The sequence below is a fragment of the Callospermophilus lateralis genome, chromosome 19 (assembly GCF_048772815.1).
Source record: "Callospermophilus lateralis isolate mCalLat2 chromosome 19, mCalLat2.hap1, whole genome shotgun sequence".
NCBI lineage: Eukaryota > Metazoa > Chordata > Mammalia > Rodentia > Sciuridae > Callospermophilus > Callospermophilus lateralis.
The window spans coordinates 346461-361559 of NC_135323.1; the positions used below are offsets into that span (position 1 = coordinate 346461).

Genomic DNA, 15099 nt, shown 5'->3' on the forward strand with positions numbered 1-15099 from the left:
CTGCTTCAGAAATGAGTGCTACTGGCATCTAGTGGGTAGAGCACAGGAAAGCTGGGGATTGAACCCAAGGCCTTGTGCATGTGAGGCAAGCACTCTACCAACTGAGCTATATCCCCTGCCCTGCACCACCCTGTGTCTAGTTCTTAGGATATCTGTCATCACAAAGCAGGTGTCCCATAACCCTCCATGCATTCAGCCTCAAATGGCAGTACTGCCAGAGTTGAGAAGCTGCTCCAGTCCATTAATCCACCTCATTTTTGGCACCTTTCAAAGTAAATTGTAGTCAGAGGACACTTTTCCCTAGACACATCAGCATCTACTCATAAATATATATAGTTAGTGCATGTTTTTATTATTTAGTAGCAAAAAAATGCCTTTTAGATCATGGCTTAAAGCTTTGATTATTTGTTTTTTAAATATCCTTTGATATTTATGATGTTTTATTCACAGTAACATTTTAATTTTTAGATGCTTAGTTTGACAGTCAAAGGCCATATCCTTCTGTTTGTTTTTGTGTTGCTGGGGATTGAACCCAGGGCCTTGAGCATGCTGAGCAGGCGCTGTGCATCTGAACTATATACCCAGCCCCCAGAATATCTTTCTAAGTTAGCAGATTCATGCTTAGAAAAAGCTCCTTGGCACTCATTCACTTTAAAATTCGAAACAAATAACTCTTGGGTCAGACTCCAAGTCCTAGCTGACACTGTAGAGAAGAGCCTGTCATTTTTATTTTAGTGGCAAATTAGGAACGTCTTTGAAAGCCTTATGCAAATTTAAAAAAAATATGTATTTTCTGTTTCTGTGAAAGAGGACTGGTTCCATTTCTGATTTCATCTTTCAGATCTCGGTACTGCTCAGCTGTTATTCATAGTCATTTGAAACCTTTTTTTGCTCCGCAGGTGTTGTTTGTGGCAGTTAACTGTTGGTGGAACCAGGGGAAATGCAGGAAACAGAAACACTTCTTTTATTTTCCTGTAATACATCTGTACCATCGGAGGTAAGGATTTTCAGTAGTGTTTCTAATTTGTTTATCAGTATCTTAATGACTTTTTTCTATATAAAAGTATTAGATATTCCTGTATAAAATTGATAAACACAAATTTTAAAAGCTCTCTGTATAATGGCTGTGTTTTTATTTATTTTCTCCTATAAATCTACATGTCTACCACTTTTTTAGTAAGGTAAAGATGAGATCAGGCAATAATACTATCTCCTAAACTGCTTTTTTTCACTTTTGTGAACATCTTTTTATGTCATTATATATATTATAGCATTTTATTTTTATTTTCATTTTTTTTGCAATGCTAAAGATCAAACCTGGATCCTTGAACATGCTAGGCAAGTGCTTTTCCACTGAGCTACATTTCCTCCCCTCCATTACTATTTATTATTATTTGGTATGCAATATTAGTTTTAAAAGTACAAATTGCTCCATTGAATGACTGTATATTCAGGTGTTCAAAAAGTGTTTTGTGCTGGGCGCAGTAGCGCATACCTGTAATCCCAGCAGCACTGGAGGCTGAGGCAGGAGGATCATAAGTTCAAAGCCAGCCTCAGAAAAAGTGAGGCACTAAGCAACTCAGTGAAATAAAATATAGGGCTGGGGATGTGGCTCAGTGGTCAAGTGCCACTGAATTCAATCCCCGGTGCCACCCAAAAAGTTTTTTATGTTGCAAAAATACATAAGATTCTTCATCTTCTTATCTAGCAGCATCACACAGTCAAGAGTGCATTTTACCATATTTTTTCATTGGGAAGAAAATTACTACTGGTTCACAATTTCATATCCAAAGTTCTGAAATCACAAGGACTGAAAAACTTGAAGTTTCTTGAATATTGTCCCCAGATACATTCATCTGGCCTAAAGTAAGATAGGGCTACCTGTGGTCTTTATCCCACTTAAGCTACCTATTTTTGCTGCAAAAATACTGGTGTTTGGCTTTGGGTACCCAGACTATGCTGTGGGTATTATTAAGTCATGTCTGAGAATCTGACTCAAAGGATTTTGGAGGCAGAAGATGGGAAGTTTGTCTTTGTTCAATATGATTGACTTGAAGTTTATGGAAGGCCATATGGGTAAAGAAGAATTGATTAGTAAGGTCTTTACAATTTAGGTTTTCCTTTTCCCTCCTTCTGAACTCCCTGGGTGGAAGTCAATATGGTTTTTCACAAGCATCAGTAGACAGTCATTTCTAGATTCTCTATCCCATTCCATTCACTTCCATATCTCTAACATAAACTGTTGGGTGGCACATAATATTGTTTCCAGGAGCAATTGATAGTAGTATTTAGGCAAAATGATACTTTTCTACCTGACCACCACCTTCACATTTTATTTTGGACATTAAATGTTTATAATTTTAATATTTGCAGTAATAAGCCAGTTTTTGCTTAAGGATGTTATGACCATTTTTGATCCCTCGACCTGCTTTTTGCTCACTAATTTGAGGTTCTACCTCTACTTTAGGTTAAGGTGCAGATTGTTTAGATATAGAATACTTTCTTGATAACTGTCTCAGGGTTTCTTCCTTTTTTTCTTTTTTTTAAGGTAAGTGTAAGCTGTACTTGAAGGTCCTCAGACTCTGTTCTCTGTCACATGGTGATGAACTTGCCTCCTGAGGCCCCTGTGTTACTCTCTGGCTTTGGAAATAGGCACAGATGCCTAGCAGGAGTGAAAGTCCTTGCAGGTTGCCCAGAGGTGACCTTAACTTGATATGGCATTAAAATTCGAAGAATTCCCTTTGAATTGAGTACAGATATCTTTTTGAGAACATGGGCATACAGTATTATCTTATATTGTTTGTTTTCTTAGCTTTTGAAAAAAGATTGAAAGGACTTTAGAAGTATCTAGTCCAACTCTCTTGCTTTACAGATGAGGAATCCAAGTTGTCACTCAACTTTGCCTGTTGGTGTTTTATTTGTTTGTGTCAGTGTAGGCTGCTTACTGCTTGGGGCAACACTTCCACTGCCTGTGTACCTAAAACAGTGCTAAGGCACAGAAATTCCCAAAATTTCTTTTCTACCTTAGACTCCTCAAGATCTCTATTTTATGTGCACACACATGAAATGTTTCCATTGACTAAAGGGTCCTTGGAGCATTCTTGGTAGTCCCAAGGTTCTTCTGGTTAACAGGCCCTTGAGTGTGCCCCCTAGGTCTCATTACTGAGCACACTACTGCTGTTCGCGTGTTTTTGTTGCTGCTATTGCTCTTTTTTGTCATAATGACTTATTTTGTAGAAGCCACTTAAAGAAACTAATAGGATTTTCTGTTTTGTGAAAGTAGATTTTTTGGTTTGTATTGGGATCAGTCACAGAAAACGTTAGTTAAGGGCCTGAAGCAGGAGGTGTGTTCTCACAACCCTGTCAGAGCTTGGCAGCCATCCAACAGCGTGTCCCGTGGCAGTGGCTGTAGTTTGTTGGTAAAGCATGCCCCACATCCTGCATTCTGGAATCTTGTAATCTTGGAAAGTCAGTTGGACCCTTGTAATATCACAGCAAGGAAACTCAGCAAAGCCTGTTGGCTTACTTAGATGAGATTTCTGGATTTGTTGGCTCCTTTTGGCCGAACAAAATAAGTTACCAGCTTTTTTTTTTTTTTAATATATGTATATATTTTAGTTGTAGATGAACACACTACCTTTGTTTTACTTATTTATTTTTATGAGGTGCTGAGGATCGAACCCAGTGCCTCAGACGTGCTAGGCAAGCACTCTACCACTGAGCCACAACCCCAGCCCAAGTTACCAGATTTTTAAGAAAAAAAATTTTTTTTTTTTAAATTGTTGGTGATTGTTGGGGTTGGTGGTGATAGTGGTGATTTCTAAATAGAACTAATTGTGGTAAGTTTTGAACTGATAGAATTCTTAACTCTTTTCTCCCAGCTATGCTTGTACAATGCTGTTTTTATTTTTTCATACTGAAATTCTTTCCATCTCATGTTCTGTAGTATACACTGAGGAATTATTGTGTTCCATCGGGGTGTGTGTGTGTGTGTGTGTGTGTGTGTGTGTATGTATGTTTATGACCATGTATTGTGAGCACAGCATTTAATTCCTGACTGCGCTGTTGTTGCTATTAACAACAGGCTTAGTGTCAGTTGCTGTTTAGAGAGAACAGTTGTGGAATTGGTGCATTTCACGTACCTTCCCTACTCTGCCACCAACCATCAGTTGTATTTGTGTTGTGTGAGGTTGAGAGAGCCATGTACGGATTCTGACTAGCTTAGGAACGTAACTGAATTAGGGAGGCATTACTTAGCAGTGCTGAATCAAATTCCTGTGTCCCAAAGGACAGCTGTGAGGAAAAGGAAGAAAGGTGGGTTGTGCAAGCTCCCTAACTTTATACTTCCATTTTTTTCCCATGTTCTAATAAAGCTTTAGATAGGCTTAAGCGTCATTTAGTGATTCTTCCTTTAAGTGCCTATGGAATACTTAGGCACTTAAAGGAATGTTGTTGGCTAAGGGCTAGCTGCATAGCTTTTCCTCATTTCAGAGTGGCATGTGGAAGTCCTCACCCATATGCAGTGAAGTGTGCAATTAAGATCCTGGAATCCTTTCAGCATGTGGCCAGTTTCCACAGTAGCCTGGTTTTTGTTTTTTATTTTTAAAGAAATGTTGTGGGATTTCATTTTTCTTTCAGACACTACAAAGAATTTAGTTTGCAATTGAATGAAGCTCATGGACAGGTCACACTGCTTGCACCTCCCCACCTTAAACTGTTGATTCTTAATTAGCGCCCCAGCACCCCAGCAAAGCAGGCTACTTCCCTGAAACAGTTTGATGCTAAAGCAAGACATTTTCATCCTATGGTATTGATGATTTTAGCTATACATTGCAGGGTTAACGCACGGTGTATTATTTTTACTTTTTATTTATTTATTTATATTTTATTTTATTTTTTGGTACTAGTTTTGGACCAATCGAATACAAAGGCCCCATGAGTGCTGTTTACATTGAGAAGTTTGTCCGCCGGGTGATGAAACCACTTCTCTACATCCCATCTCAATCAGAATTACTAGATTTTCTCTCAAACTACGAGGTACCTATCTTTCATATCTCCTCTGTTCCCAAGGCCTTTTACTGGGTTATATTGGATTGTTCATGTTTAAAGGTGCTTTTTTCTTTTTAAAAATACCTCCTGAATTGCAGCAGTTAAAAGATCACTTTATAGATAAATCCCAGTTAAATGCATTTCTGAGTTGGGTGCAGTGGTGCACAACTGTAATCGCAGGTACTTGGGAGGCTGAGGCAGGAGGATCGCAAGTTTGAGGCCAGCCTCAGCAACTTAGACCCCATTTCACAATTGATACATAGGTAGAGAGAGAGAAAGAAAGATAGGAAGGAAGGACTGGGGATATCACTCAGTAGTAAAGCATCACTGGATTTAATTCCCAATACCCAGGAAAAAAAAATGCATTTTGAGATGACTTACCATAATGATGGTTTGATCAAATGAGTTTTAAGGGAATAGAAAGCTTGCGAAATTCTGTGTTTTGTTTGGGAATTTTCAACAAACTTTCACCTTGTCTTATAGTTAAAGTACATGAGAGTTAACTTACAATTTATTGTGGTTGTCAATTTCTAAGAATGTCATTTGATGCTTTGCAGTATTGCAGAAATACCTCACTTTTCTTGTTGTAGTTTTTTTTTTTAGTGGAAATATGTTATTTTATTAATTGTGTAACTATTTCAAGCTCTTATTTATGGAAAATTTCCCAGTTTTTTAGCGTGGCTTCTCTCCTGCTTCCTCATTGCCATCTTTAACCCTGATAAATTATTTTTATAAGATATTTCATGCACATTAAGGATAATTTATTGAAAGGCCAGTATTGAGATTATTAAAATAATCTAAAAAATTATAAAATTAGCTCCACAAAATCCTTCATGGGGACATGTATAAGGTCATACTTGGACACAACAAGTAAGTGATGCTTGGGCGCATCAATGTCACGACCATGAATATACCATAGAGTGAAAATCCACATGAATCTAGGCCTGACTATTTTGTGTGTGTGTGTGGTGCTGGGGATTGAACCCAGGGCTTTGTGCGTGCCAGGGAAGCCTCTGCCAGCTGAGCTGTGTCCCCAGCCCTAGACCTCCCTGACTGACTGTGACTGAGTTACACTAGGTATATTTCATATAGATTGGAGGTGATTTTTTTTCCACCAGTTCATCATTTGTAAATGGTTTCTTTCATCTTAGAAACTCTATTTACGTGTTAACTATTAGCAGCTTCCCCAAGCAACTTTGTTTTATGTCCAGTCATTCAGCTTGTAGATCTTGGATGTACATCAGAGTAAATGTTCCTTAATCTCATGTGAATGAGGGATGGACCTCTCCAGTTTCTCTTCCTGTGCCGGGTCATAGGCCCATGATAAGACTAACTGGGTTTGGGATTTGAGGCTGGTTTCTCACCTCCTCGGCATCAGGGCCTGGGCCAGGGTTTTCTTAAGATTTCTTTTAAGTCTTCAGGTACAACTGGGGGTGGCACAGCAAAATGGTGAAAAGCCATGAGTCAGACTGAGTTAAAGCCCAGCTCCATCATTTATGGCTGAGTGGCCAGAGGCTGCTTACCCTCTTTAAGTCTTCATTTTCTCCGCTGTAAGACAGAAGTAAACCAAGTAAGACATAGAAAATACTCCGGGTATCGTCTCAGTAAAAATGATATCACAGAAAACATCCTGGATATTAGGATTATTAAGAGAAACATAAATGTGATGATACTTACTGGAGTTTTCCATGTTTATAAAAAGGAAAAAAATTGTTGTGTAACTCACATGACAAAAATGACTTGCAGGCTGACATGTCATCCTTCATTCGTGCTCTATTGGTTGGTTGGTTTTGCCCAGTTTTGATGGATACTCCCTTTGTTTCATTTTTTTAAGAAAATGTTTATTTTAGTTTTAAATGGACACACTGTCTTTATTTTACATTTATGTGGTGCTGAGGATTGAACTCAGTGCCTCAAGCATGCTAGGCGAGCCCTCTACCACTGAGCCAGAACCCCAGCTGCACCCTTGGTTTCTTTTTCTTTTCATTTTTTGCATGCATGTGTTTGTTGCTGGGAATTGGCCAGGGCCTCAAGCATGCTATTTTAGTGTTTTGTTGTTGTTTGTTTCTGGTAGTGGATGTAGGGATAGGACACAGGGATGTTTGACCCTTGGGCTACAGCCCCAGCCCTTTTTGTTTATTTTGAAACAGGGTCTTACTAACCTGCCCAGGCTCCTCTGCAACCTGAAGTCTTTCTGCCTCAGCCTCCTGAGTTGGTGGTATTGTAGATGTGCATCATCGTGCCTGGCCCTAAGTACCCCGCCCCACCACCGCTTTAAATTTTCACTCAAGCCCTTCTGAAAAGGAAAGAGAAAAAGGAGAGGAGCTGTATAACAGCAAGAGTTATCATACAGCATTGTTAGCTTTCCCCAAAAGACTGAGAGCATCTTCATAACTGTTTTCATCTCTATCAGAGATTTGTACCTCTAGAGAGCTCTCAGCCAGTTTTTCTGCTTCAGTTCTTGGCAGAGGTGATGTGGTTAGGAGAAGAGCTTGACTAGAATTCTAGAGAGCTGGGTTTTAACCCTGACCTTAGCAAGTTTAATTTATGAGCTTCATGTAAATTTCTTATCTCTAAAGTAAGGGTTTTGGTTGATTTAGGTAATCTTCACCGACTTTTGTGGCTTCATGAATTTTAGAGGCTGGAAAGATACAAAAATTTCCTAAGCTTCTGTTTGGAAAGTTATTTTGTTTCTGAGATGGAGGCCTCCCTATGTTGCTCAGACAGGACCTGAACTCCTGGGCTTAAGCAGTCTTGCCTCAGCCTCCAAGTAGCTGGGCCTGTAGGTGTGTGCTACCATACACCTAGCTAGGAAAGTACTTTTGAGTCAATGACCTTGAAATCTACAACATATATCATTTAAAAAAAAATTTTTTTTAGATGTTGATGGATCTTTATTGTATTTATTTATATGTGGTGCTGAGAATCGAACCCAGTGCGTTGCATATACTAGGCAAGTACTCCACCACTGAGCCACAACCCCAGCCGGTCTTAACCCCTTTTTACTTATTATCTCAGTGTTTCTAGTGTTCTTTCTAGCAGCATATGTAGGAGAGAAACAGTGCACATTTGTGACTGAGCAGACAGGCAGCCCTGAGCTGTAGCCTTTGCACCCTCTGAATTTGCTCTTCAGCAGTGCGTTTACAGTTCCTGCTTCCCGCTATCACAAGGAGTTCCTTCCCTCAGTCCCAGGTTGTGCTGATGATGTCACTTGTGGTTGGGTTTTGGCAGCCCACTTAATTGGTTATGTAAAACAGACCAGACCACCTTTAGAACAGGAGTCGTGGGTGCTGCTATGATGGAACCCCACTGCAAAGGCTTCAGTTTTCTCTGAAGATGGCATGCTTCTTCCCCAGGCCTTGGATAGCTTTTATTGTGTTGGCATCATCTTCTGCTGGGCTTCTCACTGGAGATGAAATGGTCTGGTTGTCAAGAGAAGACACTTGGTTAAATGTGGAAGAACTAGGGCGTCAAGCCCAGCATGGTATTTGTGGAATCACTTGTCTTGTGAAACATACCAAATTGTATTGCCTAGAAAGAACTGTCAGTTCATGCACACCTCTGTAAAGATAGTGGAAAGATAACAGTCGGGGTCCGGAATCTTTCATGATTTTGATGATTGAATACATAGGAACATTTGGAGGCGCTGCTCAATAATACATAGTACTTTTGGAATTACCTGCTGTATTAGGGTTTCTCAACCTTGGCACTGTTGACATGGGGGTCAGAGAGTTCAGTGCTGAGGGGGGCAGTCGCGTTCTTTGCAGGATATTTACTAGCATTCCTGGCTTCCATTCACTAGATGCTAGTACCATCATCATCTTTCCATGTTATGACATCCAAAAATATCTCCAGACATTGCCAGATGTCCCTGGGAGGCAAAATTGCCCTAGTTGAAACTGCCACTCTAAGTGATTACGTTTCCCTGTTAGGCCTTAAGACGAGGTGTCCCGCCTCTTCTTTCCTGGAGCACCCAGAAACCCACAGTCTATAGTTAGAAGTTTATCTGCTTGTAATAGACAAGTAGCAGTAGACAAAAGATGGAAACTCAATAGTGCCTTGGCTAGAGAATTCTGGAATGTTATCTAGAGCCAGGAGTGAGTTAGATTCTCATCAGTAAAGCTGTCCCCATACTCAACTTTTTACTTAAACTGTTTCTTTTCTCCTTAAAAAAAAAAAAAGAAAAGAAAAGATTATTAAATTATAAATAAATTAAAGGGTTTGACAAATGTTGTAATTATATCTTGCTTTGAATTTTTAAGTCTTAGAGTTGAATCCATTCAAAAGCCTATTTTAAATTGGATATTATTTAAAGTGTTTTTTTTTGTGGGGTGGGGGTACTGGGAATTGAACTCAGGGGCATTCTGTCAGTGAGCCACATCCCCAGCCCTATTTTGTATTTTATTTAGAGACGAGATCTCACTGAGTTGCTTAGGGCCTCGCCATTGCTGAGACTGACTTTGAACTCATGATCCTCCTGCCTCAGCCTCCTGAGCCGCTGGGATCACAGGCGTGCGCCACTGTGCCTGGCTTAGAGGAGTAGTTTTAACCAATGAAAAATATTTTATTTGACTTGATATCTCAAATCTACCTAAGATTATCAATCATTAACTGTAGTTTTATGTTTGTAAAATATAACTCTTATCTTACCTCAGATACAATTACTAGAAAATCAATTATGCCTTAAACACCATAGGAAGACATTAAGGTTGAAAGTCATAAACACTTACCTGTAGATTCTGCTCTGCTTTAGTTCATTTGGCCAGAAAATCTTGAGTTAGGTGGTAAGTGCCCTTTGGCTTTTACTTCATGTCTGCCAGTGGACACGTGAGCTGCAGCACGTGCAGACCCTCTGAGCAGAGGGAAGCCACGGACGGGTGCTTGCCTAAAGGGAGCCTGGCTCTAGCCCAGGTCTCTAGCTCCCCAGTTCCTTCTTGTGTCCCGTGTTCTTTCCTCCCAGTAATGTTTAAGGTCAATGAGTTGAAACTTCAGTGTCTATCTAGAGATTAAAATTGCATATTTAATTTTAAATATTTCCTATTATTTTATGTCATTTTGGAAACTTTTTCTTTCAGGACAGAAGTATTTGAAAGGTGTTGGCTTCTAATTTGGCTATTAGCTTTTCTTTTCCTTTATTCTTATGAACAGGTCTAAGAATAAATAGTGATGAAGGATGGAGGATGGCTCCATGACTCTTGACTTTACTATTAGAGCAGGAGTTTTGCCATTTCCTGTCATTAGCATTTATTCTGCAGAACTGGGGGTGGTCTATGAATGAAAGTCACAATATCGAGCCTAGGTAGAGTCTGGTATTCCCAGATACACAAGAAAGTGATATCCACCTTATAAGTCATGGAGTGTTTAAAAACTGCAGTGAACTTCCCAGGGAATACTGCAGAGAGAAATGAATAGCTTTAAGTCATCTCGTTGCAGACCATGTAAGGAAATTCTGCTTCTTGCTGTTACTCCAACTGCAGACTCTGTTCCTTGCAGGCTTTTCCTGCCTCAGATACAGACTGGAAGAAGTAGTTTATCATCGTGGACAACATGGTCCCACGAAACCCAGTGTCATCTTTATTGTGGTGAATATTAAGTTTATTAGGAAGAGAATAGGAATATGTAATGTTAATGTAGTTTTCAAAGTCACTAGTTTTATGTCTTATCTAATTTCAGTATTTAAAAAAAAATTAAAACACAAAATGATCCAGTTTGTACATTATCGTCTGTTTGCCAAATGCCAATTATTTTGAGCTTTTATCTTGTATTTGCAGCCAAAATATTTTCCAAATCTTTTTGTGAATTTCTGTAATTAGTAATGGTTATTTATCCTACATTAGTACATTTGTTCTTAGTGGTTTGGCAAACCAAATTGTTTTAAATTTAAGTAGGATTAGAAAAGACATGGGAATCTCTTTTTGAGAGAAGTGGGGGTGCTAGGTAAATTACCAGGTAACTGAAAACTTGAGCAGTTTAGAGAAAAGTAGAATTTTTCATACTGCTGGTAAGTAAAATTTTGTCTGAATGTTGAGAAAATAGATCCCATTTCTGTCAGTTCATAGTTGTATAGCACTGTGAATAAAATAGTTTTCCATTTTCTAGCTATGAGTTAATATTGGTACAGAAATATTTCAAGTGCCGCTGAGAAAAACACAATAAGGTAATTATTCTCATGAACACTAGAGGGTGTGAGTACCATCTGCTGAAATTTTATGCTGTCCTATAAACAGTGTCCACTTACACAAGAAATATGTCAATGAGGATTTGCTGGCTTCTTAGAAGTAACCGATTTCCAACTTCCTCATTATAACAGGTGCTAAGTAAATACACTGTATGTCATGGGATGAAATCAACCACAAACTGGGTCTAGTATTCATTGTGTCTTGTTTTTTTGCTAAGGTGTGAACTTGATGGAGGAGTTTTGTCTTTTTATCTTTTTATTCCTGTTTGTTCATTAACAAGTGTCTGTTTGCTCTGTGCCAGGCAGTCTTGGAGCTGGAGTTATAGCATGGAGGTAGACAACAAACAAACAGGAAAACACTGTAAATTTTATGTTGTGTTAGGATTTCAAACCCAGGGCCTTAGATGTGCCAGGCAAGCACTGTATCACTAAGCTACACCCCAGCCCTACAAACAGGAAAACAAACAATGGGTCCTAGGCGGAAGAGTGTCTTTCTAATATTCATGTCTGGGTGAAACTTTAGGATGTGTCCTTATTTGGAAATAGGGTCTTGAGAGTTATCATCCTGGATTTAGGGTGGGTCCTAAATCCAAAAACTGGTGTGTTGATCAAAAAAGGAGAAGGCACAGAGAAAAAGGCCATGTGAAGATGAAGGCAGAAATTGAAGTCAAGGAAGGAATGCCTGGAGCTACCAGCTGCTGGAAGAGGCAGGCAGGACCCTCTGCACCCTACCAGGAGAGCATGATTTTGAACTTCCAGCTGCTAGAACTGTGGGAATAATTTCTGTGGTTTTGAACCACCAGTTTGTGGTAATTTGTTAGGTCAACTCTAGGAAGTAAATGCACAGGGTAACTTGAGATAGTGTGTGAAGAGAAGTAAAGAAGGATGATTTAGGGACATAGGGGAAGGACGCTGTTATTTTAGAAGCCAGGCAAGACCTCTTTAGGAAATAAGATTGGAATAAATCTTAAATAATGTGGAGCCTATGTGCTTGGACCCAACCCTGAAGAGATCTTAGAGTGCTCTAGAACATGGGAATGTCAGTGCACAGCCTGAGAAGGAATGGACTGATGGGGCCAAGAAGCGGTCACAGAGGCGTCTTTTCACCAGTGTGTGTCCTGATGACACTGTTGATCAGTGGACCAACGGAGGAAGAGCAGCACTAGCACTTGGGCTCCTGACTGTCCGGTCACCTGGAGGCTGTGTGGGCATCCCGGAGTGGACTGCTAAGAGGACTGCAGCTGGCGAGCGTCAGAAGACAGAGGGACACCCTGCACCCGGGGCTTGTCATGTTCCCAGTGCCAGGTGACCTGTGTTCGTGCCCAGCTCCTTTGGAAGGCACCTCCAGACGCACTGAGTACAGGGTCAGAGTTGTCGCTTTTGAGCCAGCTCATGGGTTTATTTCAGCTGAGCAGACCAAGGCCCAGACCTAGAAAGGTCTGTGGGTGAAGATGTGTTTGTTCCTCAAACTCACCTTTCTTCAGCTTCAGCTAAAAATGTGGGGGAAACTAAAATATAGGTAGCTATTTTGTGAGAATTTCTTAAAATGACATAGGTTCTGTTGGGGAGACGTTGACATTTTAGAGAACAAACAGGAAAACACTTTAAATTTCATGTTGTGTTAGGATTTCAAAATTTTATACATAACCAGGACCAGTTTAGTAACTTTTTTTTTTTTTAATTTTTGTTGGTTGTAGATGGACCCAATATCTTTATTTTTATTTATTTTTATGTGGTGGTGAGGATGGAACCCAGGGCTTGCATGTGCTAGGTGAGCTCTGTACTGCTGAGTCACAACCCCAGCCCCAGTTTGGTAACTTTTAAATAATAATTTACAGTACAGGGCAGGGGATGTAACTGGTGGTCAAGCACTTGACTTGAGTGTGCAAGGTCCTGGTGTCAGTTCCCAGTACTGTAAAACAAACAAAAGCCAAAGAATAAATTGCAACAGAAATAAACAGTTAACCATTACTTCACTTTATTTCCTCTTTTTTATAATTTTGAAGTATTGATTCAGGTTATTCTCAAGCAAGCCAGTTTTCTATATTTGACACAGAATACTACAGTGTTGTATCTGTCTCTGCCTGTCTTTTGTTTCTGTTTGAGGCAGGACCTTGCTAAGTTGCTCAGACTGGGCTGCAACTCGAGGTCTCCCTGCCTCAGCCTCGTGAGTAACTGGGATTGCAGCTGCTGTACTCCGTCAGCTTCTTGTGTTTTTAATAGCTAGTATTTTACAGTTTATACACTTGCAGTCATCTCATAGTTACTGAGTCTTGTGTTCTCCATTTCTTTGGCAATGAAAAGTGAAAATAATTTTTCCCATAGGGCTGTTGTGCTTTGCAATGTTTGGTGAATTTCTTTGGTCAAACGACTTGAAAATTCAGTAGCATTCACTTGAAGCAGAGGCTCTTTCATCCAAGTGATGTAAATTGTGGTGGGGATGGCATTAGTGAAAAAGAACCTTCGCTCATCATCACTTGTGGTGGTGCCATGTGCAGTCCCAGGGGCTCAGGAGGCTGTGGCAGGACGACCGTGACCTCCAATCCAGCCTCAGCAACTGAGCAAGGCCCTAAGCAACCTGTCTCAAAGAAAAACACAAAAAAGGGCTGGGGATGTGGCTCAATGGTTAAGCACTCTGGGTTTAATCTCTGGTGCCAACAAACAAAAAAACAAACCCATTATACTGTAGAAATGTCCACAAAGGATACCTGCACATGGTTCATCCTCTGTTCACTTTGTTTTAAACATTTTTAGTTATGGATGGACCTTTATTTTATTTATTTATTTATTTATATTTGGTGCTGAGCATTGAACCTAGTGCCTCTCACATGCTAGGCCAGCGCTTTACTGAGCTACCACCCTAGCCCCTCTATTTACTTTCACCTTTTATTCTTTTGTGTGTGTGGGGGCGGTGCTGGGGATTGACCTCCGGGCCTTGTGCATGCAAGGCAAGCTCTCTACCAGCTGAGCAATATCTCCCCAGCCCTCCTTTTATTCACTTTTAAAGGTTTATTTTGGATTTCCTTGGAGACTCAAAATTCATGTTTGTTTCACTTTGATTATTCTGTGCACGTGTGCATGTATGTACATGTATACATATGTAATTGCATATATGCATGTAGATACATGCTTGTTGATAGGCCACATATCCACTGCCACAAGCTACCTAAGATAACGTGGGATGGGCTGGGGCTGTAGCTCAGTGGCAGAGCACTTGCCTAGCATGTGTTAGGCACTGGGTTCCATCCTTAGCACCACATAAGAGTGAAAGAAAGAAAATAAAGGCATGCTGTTCATCTACAACTACAAAAAAAAATATGATAATGTGGGAGAAGTAAAAGTCACATTATTTAATTTCTATCTATAGACTATTTACTAATACTTAGAATGAATTTATTCCATAGGTTTTAGTTTGAGAAATTGGTCAGAGTTTAAAGAAACTTAAATGAGTTCGTTTTCTTTCAATTAGTTTCCATTTTGTTATGTCCCATATTACCTAAGTGGCTAGAATTTCTGAAGATTCTATCACCCTTTTTTTAAGTAGGAAAGTTTATTACATGATCATAGAAGGGTTTGAAATCTTAAGAACACAAATACTGTAGTATTCTACTTTAAGTCAGTTGTAGGTTGACTTGTTAAAAATGTTTTGAAGGAATAGGGCAAGAGCAAATTTTGTTTTCGATAACTTGGGCTGGGGTGTGGCTCAGTGGTAGAGCGTGTGCTTGGGCCAGTGAGAGCCCCTGGGTTTAGTCCCCAGGTCCACAGAACACAACTTTGCTTTCCTAGTTCCTTAGTTTGAGAAATTGGTTATTTGCTAAATTTTCTGGATGTTTGATTTAAAAGTTCTATCTCAGTTTCTATTAGAATGAAAA

General features: G+C 39.8%; 1 protein-coding gene across 3 annotated transcripts in view; it reads left to right on the top strand.

Moving 5' to 3' along the window:
• Txndc11 (thioredoxin domain containing 11) overlaps positions 1–15099 on the top strand; it is a 63089-nt gene that overhangs the window by 8939 nt on the left and 39051 nt on the right. For 2 of the 3 annotated variants that reach the window (XM_077106154.1, XM_077106156.1), the window contains exons 3-4: positions 900–997; positions 4908–5037. In XM_077106154.1, the coding sequence (XP_076962269.1) occupies positions 900–997; positions 4908–5037 (228 nt within the window). The remainder of the gene's footprint in view (positions 1–899; positions 998–4907; positions 5038–15099) is intronic. The other variant, XM_077106155.1, reaches the window with a different exon arrangement.